At 44.5% G+C, this 21098-nt stretch overlaps 1 protein-coding gene across 6 annotated transcripts; it reads right to left on the bottom strand.

Annotated features, from left to right (window-relative positions):
• Positions 1-2356: 2356 nt before the first annotated feature.
• On the bottom strand, positions 2357-17587 carry Ubl7 (ubiquitin like 7). 6 transcript variants are annotated; one of them, XM_048423464.3, is made up of 12 exons: positions 17386-17454; positions 16595-16713; positions 15780-15992; positions 14073-14192; positions 10521-10603; positions 9819-9903; positions 9392-9449; positions 8421-8554; positions 8154-8203; positions 7763-7930; positions 7096-7218; positions 2357-2604 (listed from the first exon to the last, which is right to left on the bottom strand). In XM_048423464.3, the coding sequence occupies exons 3-12, from the start codon at positions 15961-15963 to the stop codon at positions 2467-2469; spliced, it is 1143 nt and encodes a 380-aa protein (XP_048279421.1). In that variant the 5' UTR covers positions 15964-15992; positions 16595-16713; positions 17386-17454; the 3' UTR covers positions 2357-2466. The 6 variants fall into 6 exon arrangements, with proteins under 6 accessions (XP_048279421.1, XP_048279420.1, XP_048279422.1 ...); XM_048423463.3 differs by having other exon boundaries at positions 17277-17413; XM_048423465.3 differs by lacking the exon at positions 17386-17454 and adding an exon at positions 17277-17376 and having other exon boundaries at positions 16595-16720.
• Between the last annotated feature and the right edge of the window lie 3511 nt (positions 17588-21098).

The following is a 21098-nucleotide window of genomic DNA, read 5'->3' as shown; positions in this document are numbered from 1 at the left end:
TCACGGCAACTATCCCCCAGGCTCTCTTTTACTGCCAGGCCAGACCCCAAGTCCATCAAAGTAACCTACTACTTCAACCTTGCCAATTGAGTCACCAACCCAGAAGCCAGAATGACCTTTCTGAAATGCAAATCTGCTTCCCCTGTTAAACTTTTGATTTCCTATGGTCCCCAACTTTCTCTCCGCATCCAAAGGCCCACCTGGGTGACATCCTCGCCACTCCTAACCACTCAGCATGTAAGTTTCCTTGCCTGCTGCCCTTCTTCCTTACCCTTCCAATCTAGCTCCAGGCAGTTTCTCTCAACATACACATTCCTAATCTAAGCGAGCTTCCTTCCCCACGAGTTGTCCAAGCCCAACCTTGGACTTTCCTGGCCCAGCTCTCATCAGGGTTCAGTGGGCAAGGTCTGCCTGTCTTAGCGATAGCACAGTTCTTCACGAGCAAGGAGGCCACCATGTTTACACAACACAGCTCACTGTTTGTTGGAAGAGTGAAAAGCACAATGGTGAGGAAGGCATCCTCAGTCCACGGAAAGCCCCAGGCGCAGAGGGGCACTTATCAGGCTCAACATGCACTGTTTAAAATATGACCACAGGAAGCAGAGCCAATGTGCCAAGCCCTTGAAGGAAAGACCTGACAAACAGGGGAAACTGTTCAGCTCAATTCTGGGAAGCCGGGTAACAGGTAGCAAGAGTTGTTCCAGAGAGAGCAAGGACACCCAAATGGTCTACAGCAGAAAGGGACGAGTGAGCCAGGCAGAGGAGGCTGTCACAGAACAGACAACAGCGCTAGGCAAGCTGTAGCAAGTGGACCAACCACTGGGACTTGGCCTTTCCTTCTACCACAGAGCAAGAGAGCCTGGGCTCAGGGCTGGAGAGATGGCTCAGTGGTTAAGAGCATTGCCTGCTCTTTCAAAGGTCCTTGAGTTCAATTCCTGGCAACCACATGGTGGCTCACAACCATCTGTAATGAGGTCTGGTGCCCTCTTCTGGCCTGCAGACAGAATACTGTATACATAATAAATAAATATAAAAACAACAACAAAAAAAGAGATGCTGGGCTCAAATAGAGCTTCTAGGTCTTCGCTGCCATTCACAAGGCAGGGCTCCATGCACATTATGAGGCTCAAAAGCCTTCTTGGCACCCAGAAGCCTGCAGAGTTTTGAGTCTTTTCTGCCAATGCAAATACCTCTCAGTATCTACCCAGGACTGTGAAGGCAATGTGGAAACATCCAACATTTTCAGAGTAGGTAAAGAACAACGGGTGATGAGGGCGTCTCTCCAGTAATGTGTTCTTTTGAGCACCTCCTCTTACAACTATCACTAATATAAAGGTCATACGGAACAGGATGTGCTGGGGACCAAAATCAGGAGGGTAGTTCAAAGGGACACATGGGTTGACCAAGTACTAAGACTGTACCAGCGGACAAAATGGCACAGACCAGTTCCACGAGGCTCCTTGTGGTAGAAAAGATTATCGATACATTCATGGAGGACTTTCTGCCCCAAGAGGAGACAAACAGGAGCCAAATGGCTATGAGTGGAGAAGGTGTGAAGGGAATGTGTGCCGAGGTGAGGCCAAGGCAGGGCCAGACCGCTGAGCTCCAGCCCACCCACATCAGTTCCAAATGAACCCAGCAACACTAACAATAGAGACATTTCCCCAAACAGGTGTGAAGCACACAAAGCCCACTCCAGTCAACTTGGACATGTCTATGATGCTGCAGGAAATGCCCCAGGGAACAGTCTTGGGGAAGGAGGGCACAGACGATGAGCAGCAGCTGGGAGCTGGTGCCCGCTCCAGTATTAAAGCTCAGTTGTTTGTACTGTTGCTGGTAGTATTGTCTTCATGCCTTTAGAACACAGGAAAGGGACACGCCTCGTGGAGGCTGAATCCTGGACTACAGTGCATACATCAGAGGATGATTGTTAAGACACCGCCAGTGTAGGGACATGGAATCATTTGACAAATATTCTCTGCTGCCACACCCAGATTCCACCCACCTGGTCACTCCCTAGACTTTAGCCACAGGTGGTAGTCTCTTCTGGCCTTATCTGAAACTCAGCAGTCACTACAAGACTGGTTGTAGCCTGGCTCCAGCCTTAGACCCTAAACACCAAAGCACATGGGTGCTACTACTAGGGACTTGTCTCTAAGGTATACATGGGTATTACACACTACCCCCATGACACTGGTCCAAAACTTCCTAACCAGGGCCCAAACCAAATGTGTGTGTATATGTGTGGGGGTCAACCTGATCCCTGATGTCACAGTACCCAAACCATACATCTTGCTTGCCCAGCTGCTCCCACCAGTTGAGATCAATAGGAAGGTCAAGCACTGGACACAGCAGGTGAGTAGACCATCAGATATATTGGAGGGTAGGGGAGCTGGAGGCAACTTCACAACTGCCTCCTTCTAGGAATCGCCTCTGCAACTTGTTAGGCACTTGAGTACAAAAAGTTCATGGGGCTCCTCCAGCAAAGATCAGCTCCAGGGCTGCCTGGATGTCCCCTCCAGTTGCCTGGAGGGCGCGGAGGCTCAACTCGTCATCCTGGATGCCCATGTCACGCAACTGCTGCAGCTGAGGCTGCCACTGGCTCTGTGGAAAGACAGGGAAGGTAGAGGTGTTAACTGGGCTCCCAATGGAACAGTTAGACTTAGGTTGTTTCCAGGATAGAAAGGAAGAGAAGAGACCCACAGAGAAACTACTGCCACTCAGGACGGTACCATAGGTGCTTCAGGAAGACTGAAGACATACTGAAAGGTAAAGAGAATAAATGAAGTTTTATAGTAAAGAAAAAGCTCCGGGTGATGGTGGTGCACCTTTAATCCCAGCACTTGGGAGGCAGAGGCATGTGGATCTCTGTGAGTTCAAGGCCAGCCTGGTCTACAAGAGCTAGTTCCAGGACAGGCTCCAAAGCCACAGAGAAACCCTGTCTTGAAAAAACAAAACAAAATAAAATAAAAGCAAGCACAGACTACTCATATCTAAATTCCAAAAACTTATTATCTACACACACACACACACACACATATATATATACACACACACACATACAATGAGGAATAAGTTTAAGTCAGAGGTGAGGTCAAGGTAGGGCATCCCTAATTCAAGCCCAGTGAGCCTTTAAAAAAAGTAGCTGTAGAAGTTATGAAAGTATAGAGAGGGCCATTGGGAGGAGGCTGTCCTAAGACAGGAGTAAAGCAGAGGCAGGTACTATGAAACCAGAGAGAGGGCACGCGGGATGGAAAAGTTTAAACAAGGAGGAGGTGCTGAGACAGAGGAGGAAGCTGATTAGCCAGAACAAAGTCACATGGAGACCTAGTAAGCATACTTTTCATGGCTGGGAAAAGCTGCTCCTAGAAGCTATTGGTTATTAAACAAAATACCAATGCCAAAGGTGGGATACCGATTAGGGAGTTACTGGTCAGGGAGGCCCCAGAGCCCCCCATAACAACACAGGTTCTTGCCATCCCTCTTGGTTACCAACCAGAACTAAACAGTAAGACCCTATTGCTGCAAACACCACACACTTTGGTAGCACAATACAGAGAAATAATGCTGGGACTGAGCCGGAAGCTCCCTTCCTACCAGATAGCTTTCAAAGTTCCAGAAGACACTATGCAGGCTGCTGAAGGGAAAAGGCATCAATGGTTTTATCCGTCTGTGAACCCTACAAACTAGGAAACCATTTGTCAGGTAAGATGTGCTCCACTTGAACAACAGTGACATTGCTGTAACATGGTAAAACAAATGCTCTATGATTGGCTCTGAGGCCTGCTTTATAGGAGAGAGTCTACATCTGGTATGGTAAAATCTGACCAAAAACTGCATGCTTGGAAGATCATAAGCCCCAAGGGGAAGGGGACTGAATGTTGTCTAGATAAACTGACAATGCACTAACTGCCTTCTACTTATTTATGCTTATACACACAGACAAATGTTCAACTAGAGAAGCCTCTCCTTCCAGGGAATGGTGGTGCATGAAGAGAGTCATGGCTGGACAAGGTGCTCTAGTGCTCATCCCTAAAACCAGACACTTACACCATCCCTCTAAGGCTCAGAGAACACTTCAGAAGGGGGTGGAAAGGAATGAAAGCACTGGAAGAAGGACTACAAAATGTCATCCTCTAGGCAAGACACAACCATTGCAATAATGAACTCAAAGCAGCTGTGGATGCCTGCACTGACTGAGCCTGCACAGAAAGGCTCATGAAGACTGGTAAGATGGCTCAGTGGATAAAAGTGCTTGCCTTGTGAACCACATGATCTGAGTCCAATCCCTGGAACCCACATAATGGTGCAAGACACACACACACACACGAATATTAAGTTAAATGATATAAAAACAATGGGCCTATCAAGTCAGGCAGAGATGGAAGGAGGGCTGGTGGGCATCTCTCTCAAGGCTGAACTATTTATTATTGATAGAATCAAGGAGAGGGGGAGTCATTGCCTTCAGTTGTGTGTCCACTGGTGACCCCAGGCTCCAGTGGACAGTTCCAACCCAATGCTTACACAGAAGACCTAGTCAAACTAATGAGACACAAACAAAACCCAAAGTCCTGAATCTGGGAAAGACTAGCAGTGGTGTTGGGCAGGACTTGATGGGGTTAGAGTGGGACATAGGAGAGCAATCAGAGTACGTCATACACAATACGTGGGTGAGACTGTCAGAGAACCAAGCAACAAAAATAAATAACCTGGATTTGTTTTTAAAGTTTTTCTTTTCTTTTGAATATTTGATCAAGAATCTCATGTAGCCCAGGCTAGCCTCAAACTCACTATATAGTCAAGGATGCCCTTGAACTCCCCAACTCCCTGCTTTCACCTTCCAAGTGCTGAGATTACAAGTACATGTCATCACACCCTGCTTAAGAGTTTTGTTTACTATGAGAGTAGTGGGAAGTAATCTTTCTATGTTGGTACACTGTATTAGTCAGGGCTTCTGCCGTTGTGATACAATACCATGACCAAAAGTAACTTGGGAAAAGATGGTTTATTTCATCTTACAGCTTTTAAGTCCATCACTGAGGAAATCCAGAGTAGGAACTCAACAAGACCAGAAACCTGGAGGCAGGTGGCCATGGAGATATGCTACTTACTGGCTTGCTCATCATGGCTTGCTCTGCCTGCTTTCTTATAGAACTTAGGACCACCAGCCCAGGGGTGGCACTACTCCCACTAGGCTGCCACCCCCCATCAATCACTAATTAAGAAAATACTCCACAGGCTTGTGTATAGCCAGACCTTATGGAAGGAATTTCTCAATTGAGGTGTTCTTTCAGATGACTCCAGCTTGTGTCAAGTTGACATAAAAACTAGCCAGCACATACACACACACACACACACACAAATTTGTTTTTGTTTTAAAGAGTTTTCCTATGTATATATAACACAGGCTAGTCACCGATTCATAGTATTCCTACCTCAACCTTTTAAATGTTGAGATCACAGTGTACCACCACATCTTAATACAAAAAACTATTTAGTAAGCATTCCAGTTCCCGGTTGGCTATTTGCAATTTGCTGCCATTAAAAACAATGCAACTCTTTCAGCATTGTCCAACTGTCATTTTCTATATACACAAACATCTCTAGGACAGCTTCTGAGAAACAGAACTGCTGGGAACCCTGTGTGCATACAGCCACACTTCCTTCTCAGTGACTAGTCTATTCATAGCCTTTCCCAGTTTTCTAGGAAGTGGTGGGTCTTAAGTTGCTCTATTTTAGGAGGATGTGCCACTTGTCTGATAGGATTACAACTGTCAGCCTTAAGACTTTGCTTGGTTTTGCTGTTGATTTTTCGGCTTTGGTTTTCCAGGAATGAATTTTCACTTTGACAAACTCAAAATTTAGCATGACTGTATATAATGGCTCCTGGATTCTGAATTTCACCCATGAGTTTTCCCTGCTGTAAGGACTGAAAAAGATTTGCCCGTGTTTTTTTCTAGTACTTCAGTTTCATTACTGCTCACCTCTTCCCAGATAGGGAATGTACAACTTATGGAAAACTTCCCATGTCAGGAGACGGCAGTGGGGAAAAAGCGCAGAGGCAAACAAGGGTAAGGCTATGGAAGGCAGAGAAACGCAACGTGCCATCTCAGCTTTGCTTTGCGCCAGGTAGTCAGTGAGAGCTTGGAGCTTTGGAGCCCAGTGAACAGGCATCTGGCTGGAGATGAAATTGAAGCAAACACGGGCTGTCCAACTCACTTGCACTGCCCATGAATACCATACACAGTCATGAAAATCACATAGGCTTGTGCTCTGTTTTCAGAATGATGCTTCCAGCACAGAGTCCCTGCGAATCAGGCGTAAGGCAAACAGCTCAAACTTGAAGGTGAAAGGTACAATGCTGACACTTCGATGTTCCACTCAGTTGCTAGGGTGACCTTTTTTTCTTTAAGGCTTCTAAGGACTCCAATAACTATCAGATTAAACCTAACCTCCTTGGCCTCTTACACCAAGACTTCTACCCTCTTTCTTTGATCCCATGTCAGGATGTTCTATGCCAACACGGATTTCTAACTATATAGTTTTGAGTACATCACAAACACCTATATGCGTCTGTTCTCTCAAGCAGTTGCCTCTGTCTAGAAATTATCTCCTTCCCATCACAAACAACCCTTCCCCTATCTAGCTTACCAAACTTAGCTCTATCAATCAATCAGCTTAAACCTTTCTCAGTTTTGCTGGACCTAGGTCCTCACTCTAAGCAGCTGAGCTTCTCACCAAGATGTTTCTCAAATGTGTTACTGCATGATGCCCCTCCAAGGCAGGGACAAGGATAGGCTCACTTTGAGCTCACCAGCTCAGCCTAGTCCTGATAGTAAGTGTGCTCACGGCTTAGTCAATGCCCACTAAATCAATGATTAACTAAAACTTCCTCATGATCACAGGAATCAGGCTAGTCACTCAGGCAAGAAGGAGAAGCTACAAGAACAACTGCCTTTTCTGGGAAGGCTCACCTGTCACACTGCCATTCATTTGCCCCTGGGGTTCCTAGAGGGAAGGAACTAAAGTGTGTAGAAAAAGGCTCAGTGTGTTAAAGTAGGAGACTACATGAAACCTCAAAGCGGGGAGACTCACCTGAAGGCTGGGCTGCCCAGAGGCCTGCAGAGCATGCTGGAGGGCTTGGCTGAAAAGATCATTGGTGATGGGTGTCCCTGACTGGACACCAGAAGACATTGGCGAGGTGCCTGAAGAATGACCCTAGATTCAAGTAAATAGTCAGCATTGCTCCAGAGCCATCTCAGTTTCACAGCAGAGAGTCTGTGCTGCCACATGACCCCATACTACTCCTGGGGTAGCTAACTGGGGTATCTAACTCCTGCCTCCCAACAGGGGTCTGTTATGAGACAACCACACTACATTATGGGGTACCTAAAATCAATCTATGTGGACATAAAAGGTTCCATGCTCTTTGGCTCAAGGGAAAAGGACTCGGAGACCCCAGGCCCAATCTAGAACCCCAGTATTGACGTAGCTTTGAAGACAGCAAATCACCATCAGGAACCTTAGTCCAGTGATATGTATGTAGTCCCTATTGGGGCTAAGAAAGAGAAAACACCTAGACCTGTGCTAAAACTGGACTTGAAAAGGGGAGTCACCTGAACCACAGTTGAAAAATCCCTACCGGGCCCCAGGACTCAGTGCAAGGAGACCTAGCACCAAGCAGCAAAGGTAAACCTAGTCAACCGCAGGGAGTTTGCAGTGGGCAGCCTGGTCTTAACGTTCCCAACTCTCTTCTCCATACCTGGGTGCCAGGAGTTGGTGTGTGAGAGCTGCTCTCTGGAGTACTGGCCAGGGCCAGGGCAGTGGCCAGCTCACTCTGGGTGATGGGGCGGGGCCCAGCAGCTCCACTGTACCCCAGAGAGGCCGGGCGGGAGCTGGGTGTACTGCTAGAGGGTGTAGACCGGGTGCTCTGGAAAAGAGGTATCCAGAATCAGGATAAAGGAAGGAACCACACCCATCCCCACAGTTCCCACGAAGACTTCCTAAGGTCCCATCTTTCAGAAAGAATATGACATGGTCTTGGCCCCCAGAGGTCCCTGTGACCACTTCCTAGCCTGGGGAATAGCAGATCCTAAAGAGAAGCTGGCTCCCAGGACCATCTCCCCCAAGGAGCCGGCTGCCATGCCACTCACTGGGTGAAAGTCATCCTCATCATCCGAGAGCCCGTCAAACAGGAAGCCACCTGGAGGAGAGTGAACAGATTCCAGGAGGAAGAACAGAAAGACACCGGCGCAGCTCCAGATCTCAGCTCAAGTTACACTCCAAATTCATATTTCATCTCTCCCCTTGGAAAATTACAGGACAGATGCACTTCCTGACTCATGCCCTATGCCAACACTATACATAGCTGCTGAGTAAAGCAAATCCCTGGGCCACTACCAGCTCCTGAGGGGCCTCACCTGGCATATCTCGGTACGAGCTGGAGGGCATGCTTCGGGAAGAGGAGTCAGCTCCTGGCATTGGGGTGCTGCCTGCTACTGAGTGCAGAACCAGGATGATGGCATTGACTAGGGCTGGGTGAGCAGGCACCAATCTAGAGGAGTGGCAGAAAAAGAACGATTAAGGAAAGAGCATCCTTTTCCATGACAGTATGGGTGACTGTTAAAGCAGAGCCTGCCCTTAATCCCTTAGTCTTCAGCATGATTTTGTTTTGTTTTAGTTTGAATTTTGGCTTTCAGATAGGGCCTCGCTCTATAGTTCTGACTGGCCTAGAACTTCCTCTCTAGGCCAAGCTAGCCTCAAATTTATTGTGATTGCCTCTGCCTCCAGAGTTCTGGGATTACAAGTCCATGCCTCACATTTAGCTCACTCTTCAGCATCTTCTGCCAGGAAGTTTTGTCATCCTGCTCTTCTGCTCTTAGCAGGGTCGGAAAGGATCTAAAGGCAAGGCATGATGGGAAATAGAAACGAACAGTTTGGTAGGCTCAGGGTTCCAAACTGGGTGCAGACACCACCTCCTATACAATGGTAGTCTCTGATGACTCCTTTCTCTTCCTAAAGCACGGTTCATTTCTTCACTTGCAAAATAAGGAGACACGGCCACTCCTGTCCTTCCAGCTCTAACATTTTATGGTCCGATACCTAAGTCTACTTTCCCTAGCTTACAATGCCTGACATTACTCATGAAATTCACCTGGCACACGACCTCTCCCCCCTCCCCACTGCTTCATCGGGACACACTTCATGTGCCTCTGCCCTTGGGCTTTTCTATTCCTTAAGCAGTCCTAGCTGTTCCTCCCACCTCCACACATTTAGAAAGCAGACCTGGTGACAGACTTAACTGGTTCCAAGAAGAGATCCCAGGGCAACAACCAGGTTTCTAACTGACCGCATGAGGGATGGTACTTTACAAAATGATGGTTATACTTACGTATCCAGCATGTTGGGATCAGCAAAGACAGAGAAGAGGTCCTTGTCCTGGAGAACCCCTGGAAGAGACCAAGATTTCTCTTAGACAGTTGAAATCTGACCATATCCATAAGGAAGAAGCAGCATTAAGTCTCAAAGCAAGCAACTCAATGGGACCCCAAACCAGCCCTCCTGAGAAAGGAAGAAACGAAGTCGAGGGCATCTTATTCCAGTGGGAATGCTCCCTGTCCCCACATTCTCCTGCACTTAGCACAGAGTTGCGACAGTGGGGGTCTTAGAGCCCTTAGGGGCTAGGATTATGGAATGAACCTTGATCATGTTCCCTCGCCCCTCAACAGCAGTGCTTCTTCAAAAGATGGTCAGAGCCTTCTTTTGCTACTAGTTTTCTCCTTTTCCTTACATTTCTTCAAATCTTTTCTTGTACTTACCTAGGGCAATGGGGTCACTGCTGAGGCCTGGGGTGGCCACAATGATCTGATCTAGAGATTCTTTATTGCTGAGCATCTTAAAGACCTGCAGAAGAAACAGGGATGGCTTAGAATTCCACCTAGTGCCATACAGTCACCAAGTGCCCACACTCTCCTTGACTGACTTCCTCCCTCTGAATGTTTGCATAGAATGCTTGTCTACACACCACCACAAGGGAACAGTCTCCATGGTTCCCCACCACCATCCCAAGACCAATAACAATTTCTCCAGATTCATGCTCCATACAGTGACTACTTTACACTGGTATATATTAGAAAGGATGTTCACAGCTGCATTCATTCTGCCTGTCAACAGCTCATTTCTTCAATGGGGAAATTCATGCTTAAGAGGTGACAGACAGTTCACCAAAAGTCAAAGATCAAGACCCATCAGTAAAAGTATAGGGATTCTGTAGCAGTAACCATACTCAGTTCACAAGACCAGTCTGAGGAGAGGTTGTCTAAGCAGCATCATAAGGAATCAACAACCAACGCCTGACTGAGACAGGTTTTTTTGAGGAAAGACAGGATTCTACTGAGGCCCACAGACATGGCAAGAACTCTCAAAGGATCTCTTGGTTGTCGTGGCAATGTGCTGTCAGCTCCCGAGCTGAACACTGACCAGTGACAATACCATCTCCTGCAGTCTAGGCTGGAACTCACCGCCTCCCTGTAGGAGGAGCTGCTGTGCAGGGCGGTGTGCAGCACCCGGAACTCCCGCAGGGCAGTGGCTTTGTCCACAGGTTCTAGAGGAGAAGACGCTAAGTTATCCAGTAGCCCAGGCACTGTCATTACCACAGATGTGGAGACACTTGCTCTATGGAGTCCCTTCCCTCATCACCCTCCAAAACTGTGAGTACCACCTCAGAAAAACTCATTTGTGTCACAAATATGAAATTTGTATAGTCAATAAATTATCTTTGGTACATAAAACAAACAAACTTCCAGCAGAGGGGGATCTTACCACGTGAAAGAGGCTTTTCTGATCAACAACCCACTGCAGGAATTCTAGACTTCTTACATTTGAGAAGGAAGAATGTATAATCAACTCAGTGGACTCTTACGTAGAGACTTAAAATAAGTTCACTCCAAGCCATCTTAACGATATAGCACTATGCTGACACAATATGTTAAGAGGAAGAAATAGAACACAAAGTTGGATGTGCATTCTCTGGTAAAACTATGCAAAATATGTCAGTCTGCATATGGTCCAAGGCTGGAAGAAGCAAGAAACAGAATAACATTTTCTAGGAGGGACAAGCCCATGGGTAATTCTTTCTCCTTTGTTATTTTCTTTAAAATTTCTCTATTTCTTTTTAGGCATCTTTATTATTTTTTATTTACTTATCTTTTAATTATTATGTGTATGAGCATTTTGCCTATATGTATGTCTGTGTACCATGTGAGTGTGCAGCCACCAGATTCCCTGGAACTGGAGTTACATTTGATTGTGAACTACATGCGGGTGTTAGAAATTGAACCGCGGTCCTCTGGAAGAGCGGAAAGTACTATTAACCTCTGGGCCATCTCTCCAGCCCCATAAGACTATTTTAATTCATAAAAAGACAGAGAAATTGGGCTAGGTAAAGCATATACCTGACAACCTGTGCTAAGTCCTGTTTTTGATCCTAAGCACCACAAATAGACAAATACATAAAAAGAAGCCACAATTAAAAGAATCCCAGTAAAGACTAAGGAAGCACAAGACACTTGAAAGCACCGAACAAACTTTTATCATGTCCCAAATAGCAACTTTTTTGATTTCTGGACACTGTGATCTACATATCCAGCAAAGTCTAGCAGTAGTCACGCGGCATTTGGTCACCTGACTATCATAACCCATTTCACAGGGGAGGAATCTGAGGGACAAGAGCAGGTAGGAAGTTCACTTTGGGTCACACTGTAGTATGGTATCCTTAGGATAATCTAGGCTACATAATCAGACTTTTATAAACTACTCTGTATGCCTGGAGTTTAGCGCAGCCACTATATTATGATCATGAGGGCTGTCTCCTTTGGAAAATAGATGCCACAATAAATTAACTTATTCAACAAACTGAACAAATCAAGCATTTATCTTGTATCTAGCTTTGGGCAAGTCACAAGAAGGAAAAAAAAAAGAAATAAGAGTCCATCCCATTAGGAATTCTTAGAGCAGTAGGAGAATGAAACTATAAACTAAATCCAACACACAAACATACAATTATAAAATGTCATATTAAGGTCCTGGGGAGAGACACAGAATGCCAGTAAGAGTGCTAGCCATCACTACAAGTAAGACTAGGGCCCAATTTGCCTCCTGGGAAACCATCCAAGAGGGGAACTTAAGGCAGAGTACAAGTTTACTGGAAAGATGGCTTTGACATCTAAGTGAAAATATACAGAAATGTATGGGAGAATAAGAAGGGGTTCTTGATCTCCAGCACTGCCAAGAAATAAAAAATAAATTAAGCTCAGTATGGTGGCATATACTTCTAATCCCGGCCCTTTGGGAGCAAAGGAAAGACTACAAGTTCTAGACTATAAAATCAAGTCCTGGTTCAACATATACATATAAAATAAAGTGAGAGCCTTAGGGAACAGCAGCATGCAATGGAGACCCCCCCCCCCCCAAAGTGATTCAGCCAGAAAAAAAGAGGCTGGCGGGTTCTCCTCCTACAGTGGCAGCTCTGGGATAGGGTGCTGTGGTTTGGTTTATTTCTATTGCCTGAGACAGAGTCTTACTATTTAGATCAGGCTGGCCTTTAGTGAGCAACCCTTCTCCCTCAGCCTCTGTTATTCTGTGACCACAGAATTTTATCATCAAATCGACCCACTTTTGGAAGAAGAATGATGCAGGAGAAAATATCTAACATACTATCATTTTAAAAACTTCTTTTTAGAACTAAATTTAAATTCACCTCCCAATAAAAACTCCATTTGTTCCAAAAATAAATCTGCAGATAACACAGGGAAGAAAAGGTTCTAAATACCCTAAGTATAATCTTCTAAAAGTAATGGGTGTCTCTGTAATATCCTTTGGGAAAGAGACAGCCAGGCCAGAAGAAAACACAAAGGCTTGTAGACCAGAATAATCTAGGTTTATATTCCAGTTCTAACTCATTTTAATTAGGTGACCTTGAATAACTATCCTTCAGGTGACCTTGAATAACTATCCTTCCAATCTTTTTTCCCCACATATAAAATGATAGAATGTGATTAAGTAAGATGCTGAACAAAAACAAAAACTAGCTTGCAGAAACCACAGCCACTCATTTTCTTCAGTCAATGCCCTGTAGCTGAAGAGCAGAGGGACAGACCTGGAAATGAACAAGCTGGGTTCAGTGCTCACTCAGAACATAAGAGGAGAATATATACCCCAAGAACTGCAGAGCATTTCAATCTGAGGATATTAGAAAAGTCAGAGAATCTGGGCTTTGAAGGATGATTCTGGGTAAAACACAGTTTTGCTCTAGGGTCAATTTTATGATTAGGCTCTTAATAGCTTTATTCGAGAAGAAAGGCAAACGAGAGCTAGGTGAAAGCTGTAACGGCAGAGGCAGCAGTCACTCCCATCAGCCAGGGTGAAGGGATATGTAATTTCTTGTGTGTTTAGGTAATGAGTGGGCTTTATCTGTCTAGAAACGGTAAGGATCTTATTTTTCACTTGATCCACGATGGTCTCAGAATGTCCTTGTCTGATAATGGTGACCCTGTAACAATGGGACTTCAAAGCCCGGCTGTGAGTGTCAGACTAATCCTCGGATGTCGGGCTGCTTCTCTCTCTCACTTCCCATATGGATACAAAGATGTTTTTGTCCTTAACATTTAAAATTAAAAAAGATAACTTTCAAACTGACAACTACTCATAGGAGGCACAAACAAGATAAAAGTATGTCAAACTGCTAGTTTAACAAAGCAAATCTCCGGGTGATGGTGGCGCACACCTTTAATCTCAGTATTTGGTAGGAAGAGGCAGGCTGATCTCTGTGAGTTCGAGGCCAGCCTGCTCTACAAGAGCTAGTTCCATGACTGGCTCCAAAGCAACACAGAGAAACCCTGTCTTGAAAGACAAAACAAAACAAACAAATAATAGTTCCAGGACAGGCTCCAAAGCTACAGAGAAACCCTGTCTCAACCCCCTTACACTCTCCCCGCAAAAAAGAATACACAGGCTCTTCCCTTGGTGACATCAGGAAGCTCTGCTTATCTAACAGAGGACAAACCCTCACTTACCAGGTTTCTGATCAGGCTCAGGCCAAGATTTGCGGAGAACATGGACTGTGGACCCAGGCTGAATACCATAGAAGTCAAGGGTCTGGTCATCTTTTAGCTTCCGGCCACAATAGATCAGATCTACAAAACAAACAAAAAAAAGAAACCCAAAACCCAAACTGCCCATTTATATTTTGTTTCTCAAAGCAATTTGGTTTCTGTCCTCTGAGAATCTTATTTTAATTAGACAGCTCTCAGGGTCTAAGGAAATAGTTCAGTGGGTAAGAGCACTTGCTCTGCAAGCATGAGGACCTCAGTTCAAATCCCCAGCACCCACACAAAAAGCCAGGTAACCCCAGCAGCTGAAGGTAGGCAGGCTGAAACCAAGAAACTGCTGGTCATCTAGCCTAACTCAAACTGCAAGCCTTGGGTTCAGTGTGAGATCTTGTCTCAAGGCTGTAAAGTAGAGCAAGAGAGGAGAACATGCTATGGTCTCTTCAGATACATGCATGAGCGCATGCTCTGAACACACATACATACACCACACACATACAAAAGAAGATACTCTCTCAGGTGTGTGACACACATCTGTAATCAAATCTGTAATATCTGAGAGGATGAAGCAAATTTGAGGCCAGCTTGGGCAATTTAGCAAGATCCTGCTTTAAGACATTAAAAAAAAAAAATCATAGAAACAGGCTTTAGGTACAGCACAGTGGCAGACTGCTTCCCTAGTATATACAAGAGCCTGTGCATGTTGCGGGGATATGAAGAAAACACATTTGTTGCACGCCACGCCTTTTATCCCATCAGAGGAAACAGGCAAGCAGTGAGTCTGGTCTATATAGTGAGTTCCAGGCCCCTCAGGGGTACAAAGTAAGACCCTATCTCAAAAACAAACAAGCAAGTAAAACCCAACATTTTTAACAACTGTTATTAAGTACAAATGCTTATTTAGGAAATTTATCCACAGAAAAGCTCTAGAACTCAATACTGTAGAGAGTACTTAATCTAAATAAATGGAAAAAAAATGTAGTAACCAAAGGGGATGAATCTAATTCACCTGTGATAAGAAATATGTTTTTCACCAGTTGGAACCCTTGACTATCATAAATTACACTTATAATCTAATTTGACTAAACTATACTTAAATCCCTCCTTCCTCCACTAGGAATGCCTTGCCAACCTCATTCCTAATTGGCTGCCTTCCCTTCAATCTGCCATTAAGACAAACAAAAATTCTTCTAGTTATTCCTTAAGTCTTAAGTGGTAGATTGAGGAGTCTTGTCTCATCAGCAACTCTGTGCTCAATCTACCACTAATTTTGTTCTCTCAGAGAAAAGACCTCGACAATGTCATAGTTAAGAGTCAAAATGAAGGAGTTTAGTGTAACAAAAAGTGACAAACAATAGTTTTGTCATAGGTTTTGCATTTCTGCTCAAAGAAAACTTAGTCTGCAATGTTACCATTAGGAGGCAACGAATCACAAGCCCTTAATTTACTCTTTTGTTTGTTTGTTTGTTTGTTTGTTTTGTTTTTGTTGTTTCTCTTTAGCTTTTGGAGCCTGTCCTAGAACTAGCTCTCACAGAGAACTCACAGAGAGCCGCCTGTCTCTGGCTCAGCAGAGCTGGGATTAAAGGCGTGCGCCACCACCACCCAGCTCCTTATTTACTCTTTAAAGGTTTCTTCCGGAGGAGGCCAGAGCAGCAGCCCAGCTCCAAGACTCACCAATCAGCTCTGGGTCTGGAACAGATTCCTGGAGCTTGCCAGCAATAAGCTGCTTTAGAAATGAAATGCTATAGCCCCCTAGCGAATATTCTCCCAGTTCTGTCTCTGGCAACTGAAGAATTGATTTGGGGGCGAGCGGCTGGTCAGCCAGCTTCACTGCCAGATGAAAGTCTGAGAGAGACATCCTCTCTCTTTCGCGTGCTCTCTTTCTCCCTGGAAAAGAATAAGGCATTAAAAGCTAACGGCCAAACAACCACCCTATTCATCTCCTACCTGCAACCAGGCTAAATGAAAGATAATCTCTGTGCAATAGTGCTACAGAGCACAAGGCGTAACATTAGGAAGTTAAAACTAGCACCTCGTGTCCTCCCTTTATTCCTCCTACAGCATGTGCCTCAGTTTCTTCACCTTTAAAGTGGACACAAAAGGCCATTCTGACAGGAATGTTGTGAGGTTCAAGCATCATCACCCAGCATCCCTTTTACACACTTGATTTCTGGTTTTCTTCTTCAATTTTTGATTTAGCTATTACAACAGCTTTAACAAGTCCTTGCCTTTCTTGCTTCCTCATCAAAGATCCATGGCACCACCCACCATCTTATTTAAAACACAGGTCTGGCAAATGACTTAATGCTTTGAAAGCCTTCCTTGACCCCAAAGCACCTTTGTGAACAGGTGTGAAGGTCACCGCCTGCAGTGAAGACCCAATCATTCTAACTCCTACTTGCTTTCTTCAACAGCCCCAGCCCTGCCCCAGTATAACAACAGTAAGTCTCCTTCATAACAAAATTGTCCCCACGTATACCTCTGCTCACCTCCTGTCTTTGCAAGTAAGTTCTCTTCCCTTTTTGGTCTCTTAGCAAAGTCCTACCAAGACCCACACAAATACATGGTTTCCATGCCCTCTTTTTTTCTTCTCTTGGTCACACATTCCCTGTTCCCTCAAGGGAAAAGAGCAACACAAATCAATGGATTTGAGGACAGGCGGTTGTCAGCCAGCTTCATTACCAGATGCCAGCCTAAAAAAGTATTTTTCTCCTGGTTGTTTTTTTACTTGCAAGACTGACTTCTCAATTTCTCAACCCTTCCCAGATCTGTGACCCTCCCCCCATCTCGAATACCTTGGAAGCCAAGACTACAAGACTATAGAGCTTTTCTAATTCACTGTCCCAAGCCTGACATATATGAATATCCACGAATTAAATCGAAAAACTCAAAGAGTGCAAAAGCCTTGCAACACAAGTCCTTGTTATAGACACTAGTTCCAAAGACACCTCTTGAGGTATAGACAAGGCTAGGAAAAAGCTGTGATTCTACCCAGCAGACCTCAAGATACTGTCTACTTTCGACTTAAAGCGAGGAAAGAGTCGGGTTTCTTTTTTTTATATAGCGATCTCGGTCCTCACAGCTGTCCCCTGGGGCAGGCATTGTCATCCATATTTTACAAATCAGTAATCAAGATTCAGCTCAAGTCACTTGGCCCAAGGTCACAGATACCTAGTCGTGAGTAGGGACACTGTTGGCAACCCCACCTCTCCCGTGGGACCAGTTAGCTACTCCAGACCCACGAGAGCCCCGCGCGCCCAGGGGGGTCCAGCGCCCTCACCCGTCCCGCGGAAGGAACCCGGCCGCAGAGAGCCGCCGGTGTAAACACTCACTCTGGCCCTCTTGCCGGAAACCGGAAGTTCCGCGCTGCATTCTGGGGGTTATAGTTTTCGCTGAGGCCCCGTCTCTTATAAATGGCCGTCCAGTAACTAGTCGCAGTGCTTCTGGTTCCGGGAGGCGGGACTTCGAGCAGTTTGAAATCCTAGGTGCGCGGGGGTTCTAATTTCCTGTCAGACAAAATCCTACAAGCTGAGGTAGGAAAATTTGGTGTGGAGTTTCGAAAACAGTCAGCAGCCCGGTGGTTCTCGCACTTTGCTGGGATATTTATGAAGCCTGTTGGTTATTCCGGGACGAACCACTCCCCACCCCGAGGGGGACCCGTTCCTACGTGGACAGGCTCCCTGTGGCCCTTCCAATGAAGATGCTGTCCTCCTGCGTGGTCAGCCTCCTGTGTTTTTTTGCTCCTTTCACCCAGGGAACCTACCTTGTGGTGGCGCTCTAGGGCTCCAAAAGTTGAGTTCTTAAGAGGCATGATTAAGTTGGGATTCTGGCACACCGTGAACATGCAACAATGGGGTTTATATCACAGTCATTCATAGAATCAGTTTGGGGAGGGGAATTTCCATTGAACTTTCATAGAGAAACTGTTTACGATGATTGAGAAGCTTCTACTTGATCAAATTGAATTGTGTTTGCACAGAAGTTAGAATTAGCTAAAAATCAGAAAGTACTGATTGAACTCAGGAAATTAGTTCCAAAACTAAGGAAAACAATAACCGAAAAAGAAAGAGAGAAAGAAAGAAAAGAAAAGAAAGAAATTAAGGATGAAGCTGTGAAGTTGAGGGACCAGTGAGGCAATGAGATGGCTCAGCAGATAAAGGCACTTGCCTCCAAACCCCAGGGCCTCCTCCAAACATGGTGGAAGGATACAACTGACTGCACAAGACTGTCCTCTGACCACACATTCCCACTGGCATATATGCACACACAAAATATAAATATATATATATATATAAATTGCAATTTTTATAAATGAAGTTGTTCATAGTAGCTGAACACTGATTCTGTGTATGCAAGTGTAAAAGTTGTGTTCTTGCATACTTCACTCTAGGACGGAACTAGGACAGTAACTGAGCAGGACAGCTTGACAGAAAATCAAACTACACATAATTATCCCCTCCCGTTCTTATAAAATATGTGTACAGTTCCCAAAGTCCCTCTTCCCTATTATATCCTTCCTTAGATGCAGCTCCTCTTTCAGGAATTCTTAACTGAGCAGCCTTGTAGGCAATTTCCTATCTACTAAAGTACTGACACTTAAACTTCATACTTCATTCCATTAAATTTGGTTTAGTACTTAGCTTTAACTGTTTGCCAGACATGTCAGGAATTCTATCTCCTTTTGTGTTCTCAAAATGGAGCTGAATGCTCGTGAAATTCTTTTGTTTGATGTCATCATAATCTTCATGAAAAAAATGAACACTGGCTTGTTTATTTTGTCTTCATAGTTGACCAGGTCCTGAAACATAGTAGGTTAGCAATAAATATGTGTTAAATGAATAATCCAGGCCAAAGCTATTTATCAAATATGGCTGCCTTATTGTATGTAGCCTTTTGCTCCCAAGAGGAGATGTCGATTGCACCATGATAATGTTGTAAGTGGGCAAATTAATGAAGGAATAAGCTAGGAACAACAAACAGGTTCTGTGGAAACCCAGTTATCAAGTAAGCACTGTGCTGCAAAGCAAAGAGAGAGAGAGAGAGACAGAGAGAGAGAAGAGAAGAGAAACCTGGGCACAAGACAAAAATAGATATTTGGCAAGAAGGAAAGAGTTCAAGACCAGGTCCTTCAGTCAGTTCGTATTTGGAAATATTGATACCCTTGTCAGCTCTAAGAAAATGCTGAATTCATTAAACGTTCAAGAAATTATTGGGCCTAGTCAGTAATTCTATTGAAGAACAAATTGTAGGGATGGACATTTAAATTTTTATTAGTATTATTTGGGGGGAATGCATTATGTTCATGGGTGTAGATGTGAATGGGTGTGTGCCATGGCAAAAGTGTAGAGGTCAGGTGAAAATCCAGGTGATGGTCTGTGCCTTCCCATTCTGTTTGAAACAGGGTCTCTTCAATGCTTTCTAAACCAGGCTAGAGAGCCCAGGAGCTTCTGGAGAGTCTCCTCCTCCCATCTCCTGGTAGGGGTGCTCTGGGATTATAGATGCCTACACTACTACCTCTGGCTTTCTGTATGTTCTGGAGATCCAAATTCAGATAGTCAAGCTTTTGTGGAAAGCAAATGCTTTTACTCACTAAACCATCTCCCCATCTCAACATTTTTATTTTTGAAATAATGTGTAATAAGCTTATAAAAACATGAGGATTGGGCTGGGGGGATGGCTCAGAGTTTAAGAGCACTGACTGTTCTTCCTGAGGTCCTGAGTTCAATTCCCAGCAACCACATGGCTCACAACCATCTGTAATGATATCTGGTGCCCTCTTCTGGCGAGTAGGCATATATGCAAACAGAACACTGTATACATAATAAATAAAAATCTTAAAAATAAAAACATGAGGATTTCTGAGTCTTGCAAGAAAATAATTGAAACTCATCTTTAACAGTTACTGCTACAAGCACAAATGTTGGAGCTGGACAAATGAATCAACAGTTAAGAGCAATGGCTTATGTATTATTCTTAAAGGCTTGGTGTCTCCAGTATCTTTGTCCATTTGTTTTCATTCAGATTGACGTCCTATTTGATATTTCTTAGTGTTGTCTATTGTTTTCTTGGTGACTTTTTTTTTTTGAGGAATGCATTTTCTACTCTTTTTTATGGCCTATTATTTCAATGAATATTTTTGTGTGTGATACTTCTTAGGATATATGGATGTTGCTAGCGCTATCCCAGTGGATTAATACTTGGTTTGTCAAGATCCATGGGGCAGACTATGGATATCTCTGGGTGGTCAGTGGTGGCACACGCCTCACTAGGGAGGCAAAAGGCAGGCAGATCTCTTTGAGTTCAAGGCCAACCTGATCTACAAGAGCTAGCTCCAGGACAGGCTCCAAAGCTACAGAGAAACGCTGTCTTGAAAAAAAAAAAGAGAAAAGTTTGAACTCAGTTTTTTGCAAAACGCAAGCTTGAGGGTTCACATGATAAAGAAACTCTCTCTCATACAGGGGCCCTTTCCAGACCCCTATCCTCAAAGCCAAGCAGAGAGAATTTCCCTTGTCTAATTGTAGTGTCTAATTGGTTTTTTTTTTTTAAATTTGGCCTTCCTTTTAGCAAATATTTTAAGAGTTTCCACTTCATACTGAGATGATTGGTTTCAATCTCTGAGAGGCCCCGAGCCCCCAAACCAAAAACTCCCAAGCGAGATGTCCAGAACCACAGATATTTATAGGGAGATACACATTACCTCTCCCCTCTCTGGTGTTTTCACTTCCTCTTTTATCTTTGACATCTGAGAATTTCATGATTCTCCTGTAATTATAGCCATGTGACTTTTAATAAATGTGTTTTGTATAACATTTGGGGATTTTTAAAATTTTGTTACGTTCATTGGTGTTTTGTCTACATGCATGTCTGTGCACCACATGAGTGCCTGGTGCCCTTGGAAGGCAGAGAAGGATGTCAGATCTCTTGGGATTGGAGTTACAAAGGTTGTAAACTGCCATAGGGATGCTGGGAATTAAACCTGGGTCTTCTGGAAGA

The sequence above is a fragment of the Myodes glareolus genome, chromosome 4 (genome assembly GCF_982192425.1).
Source record: "Myodes glareolus chromosome 4, mMyoGla1.1, whole genome shotgun sequence".
NCBI lineage: Eukaryota > Metazoa > Chordata > Mammalia > Rodentia > Cricetidae > Myodes > Myodes glareolus.
Note: the sequence above shows the minus strand (reverse complement) of the source record. Positions and strands in the feature narration are given on the sequence as shown.

Coding starts and splice junctions, on each gene's coding strand:
- Ubl7 (XM_048423461.3), bottom strand. CDS start 17,477: ATGCAGCGCGGAACTTCCGGTTTCCGGCAAGAGGGCCAGA. Junction 9,450..9,818: donor CAGTGACCCCATTGCCCTAG/GTAAGTACAAGA, acceptor GGTCTCTTCCAG/GGGTTCTCCAGGACAAGGAC. Junction 7,219..7,762: donor CACCAACTCCTGGCACCCAG/GTATGGAGAAGA, acceptor ACTTGAATCTAG/GGTCATTCTTCAGGCACCTC.